The sequence below is a fragment of the Haemaphysalis longicornis genome, unplaced genomic scaffold (assembly GCF_048455015.1).
Source record: "Haemaphysalis longicornis isolate Haplotype H1 unplaced genomic scaffold, Haemaphysalis longicornis Haplotype H1 scaffold_8, whole genome shotgun sequence".
In the NCBI taxonomy this organism is placed as follows: Eukaryota; Metazoa; Arthropoda; class Arachnida; order Ixodida; family Ixodidae; genus Haemaphysalis; species Haemaphysalis longicornis.
In genome coordinates, this window is record NW_027526445.1 from 49563628 (window position 1) to 49567302 (window position 3675).

At 45.8% G+C, this 3675-nt stretch overlaps 1 protein-coding gene across 1 annotated transcript; it reads right to left on the minus strand.

Annotated features, from left to right (window-relative positions):
* Positions 1 to 1732: 1732 nt before the first annotated feature.
* Polr1h (RNA polymerase I subunit RpI12) lies at positions 1733 to 3152 on the minus strand. Its single transcript, XM_077679771.1, has one exon. It carries the CDS (start codon positions 2974 to 2976, stop codon positions 2611 to 2613), a length of 366 nt encoding a protein of 121 aa, XP_077535897.1. The 5' UTR covers positions 2977 to 3152; the 3' UTR covers positions 1733 to 2610.
* Between the last annotated feature and the right edge of the window lie 523 nt (positions 3153 to 3675).

Consider the following 3675-nt stretch of genomic DNA (forward strand, 5'->3'; position numbering starts at 1 on the left):
GGCAATGTTAAAAAGGACACACTTGTGGTATGGACGGGATATCCTCGTGAACGCGGCTCATGGAGTGAAAGGCACATGGAGACACAAAATTACTTTTTTCGGAGGCCATGCTGGACCCCATTGTGGGGACTCCTACAACATTTTTTCTTCACAGTTCAGGAAACGCTGGGGGAGAAAATCTTTGCCATTGAAAAGGTGTCATAGCGAGCGGCTTGGAAAGTTCTCGTCTGCACTCCTCAGGCAGTGAAGGAACGAGAAAGGACGAAGGAAAGGGTCACTCCAACTACAAACGCGTGTGGTGTCAGCTTTTTGAAAGTTGTGGAAATGCCATGCCACTCTGGCCATGTGGCCCATGCTGCCGCCACAGTGCCCATTTTTTGTGAATGGTCAACGCAAAGAAAGTTGCCCTTTATTTTGTTTTAGTAAGACCAAATGCGACGCATAAGGTTTTCGTTTTCTGCTACTTTGAACTTAAATTACGTGTACGACACCACGTGCACAACACAAAAATGTGCCCTCCATAATTACTCGGCATTTAAATTTACAAGCGAACGATAAAAGCTTCAAATTCAGATATGTTACCATTCACCTTAATTGGAGGTGCCTGCTTTCAATTGCACTTTATAGCAGCCTCAAGTGTGCTTATGTCGCTAAATACATGAAACTGTAGTGAACTGCACTCAAACGTGGCTGTACGGCTGCACCAAATCCAAATTGAGTTTAACAAATTTGGCGACATTCAAATTGTCCATGCGACAAGGTTATAAATGTGTTCTGCTATAAAAAATTTAGTGCTTAGCTGTGGTTCATTATAAAGCGCCTTGTCACTGTTAATGGTCATTATTTATTTTGCGGTGATTATGGCGCCACTGGTTTCTGCTGCTCATTAGCATCATCATCATCAACCGCCTATTTAGGTTTACAGCAGGATGAAAGCCTCTCCCATTGACTTCCACCCGCTTCGCCTAAATGGTTGGAATAAAAATATCTTAGTTTCACATTGGGCCCAGCGGGTTTATGGACGGGCTTCTGGGAAGAGGCCTGCATTTCTTTTTTTTTCTACGAAGCTGACTGGAGCTGGGTTTTGTCCAAAATTGTGCGCATCTATCAGATCAGGTCGTGCCTCCTCACTTCAGAGCTAGGTAAAATGCTCTGCAACTCTCAATCTCGTGTCGGTTATTTGGAAAAAAATTTGGTTGAAATTGGCCACAGAGACGACTTTACCGTTATGCTGAGTTTCAGTTACCGCTCAGCATAATGGTAAAGTCGTCTTTGTGGCCAATTTCAGAGTAACTTTTCCCTAAAAAAACGACATCAGATTGAGAGCTGCAGAGCATTTTACACCCTGCCTTTCCTGTATACCTGTGTTCCCCTTTCCTTACACCCCCACATCAGCAGGCGTTCCAGTTATTAGCAATAAATTAATTCATTCACTACTAGCCTTAATTAGTTCACAGTGATTGATTGATTATGATGTTTAACGCGTCGACGCTGCATCTGGGCTTTGAGGCTTTGCGTCGCTGTGGAGGGCTCCCGATTAATTTTGACCACCTGGAGACATTTGACGTGCACCGAAATCTCAAAGTGAAATTGTAAACATCCCAGAATTCCAGTCTGCTGTCGATATACGGCTGTCTACGGAGAGAGTATGGTTACTCTGTAAAATGGCTGCAACTCTTGCTTTACCAAAACTATCCCGAAACATACTGTGTGAGAATAAGTTTAGAATCAATTCTCAGGAAGTTACGTGTCTTTATTCGATCAACATAGTAAGTCACCATACATAACTCGGGGTCCATTTGTCGCACCATCGCGTGAATCAGTTCAGGCGAGGCAGCACTTTGCCGTTCATTTCAGTGGTGCAGCTCACGGCACCTGAACTGGGCCGTTCGGTTGACCGGTGGTGCCCACAAGTGCAGGACGAGTTCATGGCGTTGCCTGCACTCCCTGCCGGGGAGGTCTGCTTGTGCAGGTCTGGTTCCGCCAATTATGCAGGACAGCAGCAGACCCGGCTTTGCACTGCTGGAAACTGGTTCAACAGGTGCAGGGGGAATCGAGCGGACCCTCAAAGCAGTTATCCACCAGCTGATTTTCACTGGTAGTCCATCTCCACAGCCGTAAAAGGGCTCTAAATTTTTCTTGTAACGGACTGCAGTTTGTGGCACAGCTTAGTTTGATGTTTGGGAAGCAGTGTGTCAAATTGTCTCCCCTGTCACTCCGCAAGCAGCTAACATACCACTGCATGAAGGATTTAGAACGCTGGGCAATTAACTACAACACGAATTGTGGGCTCCACATTAGAAACGTGGTAACAACTATATCGCGATAAATGCATAATTCACATCGCTGGTAAAATGCTCGGCTTTACATCAAAACTTACACAATCATCAACGGGAGTAAAACTGTGAAACAAGAGAAAGACTTATGCGTGGAATAACCGGCTTAAATAGCGCGCGCATATTTTTTTCTCTTGTACTAGCGGCCGGTTCTTTTCGCACGTTCACTCTGGCAGTACACACACACAGTTGACAGGAAATCTAGCCCGCGCACGCCAGCGATTTTCGGTCCCCGAAGGATCGTGCGGCTCGAGCCGGAAGTACCGCAGCCTCATCAGGAGTTTTCCGTCTCCTGAAAGAGGCACTCGGGGCACGAGTAGAATATCGTCTGCCCTTCGTCGGCGGACCTCGTCTGCAGCGTGGCGTACGTCATGCCCTCGTGGCCGCACCGCGAGCACTTGCGGTCCACGAGCGGCCCGGCGGGCTTGGCGGCCGAGGCGGGCGCTGCCTTCTTGAGGGCGGCCTTCCGGTCGTTGAAGACCACCCTGGACGTCGTCTCGAGGCCGTCGAAGTTCCTCACGTCGATCTTGGCGTTGCACATTTTGCACGTGACGAAGTCCTCGAACCCGGGAAGAGGCAGCACGGTGCCGCAACGCTTGCAGAAGTCGGGGTCCGAAGCGAACAGGTCCGAGGACTCCATGTCGACTGCTCCGGGCTTTTGGCAAGCTCTTGGCAAATGACTGTGGAAGGCACGATTCCTCCAGCAAACTGAAACAGAAAAGCGCGAAGCAGCTTTCGCGATCTCAGTGCCAGTTCCAGTTCACTGCAACTCTACAAAGCGCACAAGTTGCTAGTGGAGGCTACCATGTTGACATTACCGCAGCACACCAAATGAGCCTATAATGCGTATAAATAAAATTCATACTATCTTTGTAATAATAAAAATATCAAATTTTTGAAAATTATTTTATTTTTAAATACTGACGTTATGTTATTTATTAACTTTTCGCTGCTGAATACGTAATGTGACGTATGTTTGACGTCAGAAAAAAAAAAAACGCTTGGCTTTTGCGCATTTTTAGTCGCACTTTACGTTAAATAGCAATGTTATTGTCCCGTTATGAGTACAGGTTGTTAAAGATTAAACCTGTATGCCAGAATAAACGTTATGTTAGTGGCTTTGGACTGCTTTGGCGGCTTTGCAAAGTTGGGACGATGACTCATACCATGTTACGCACTGCGTCATTATGACGAAACCGCTGCGTAGAAAAACGTCACATTAGAAATTTTTTAAAAGCGTAAATTAGGATGCTTTAACGTATGTTGTTAAATCTTAAATTAAAAAAATAATAGTTATATCTAGATAATACAATGATTATAAGCGGTTATAATTTCATGT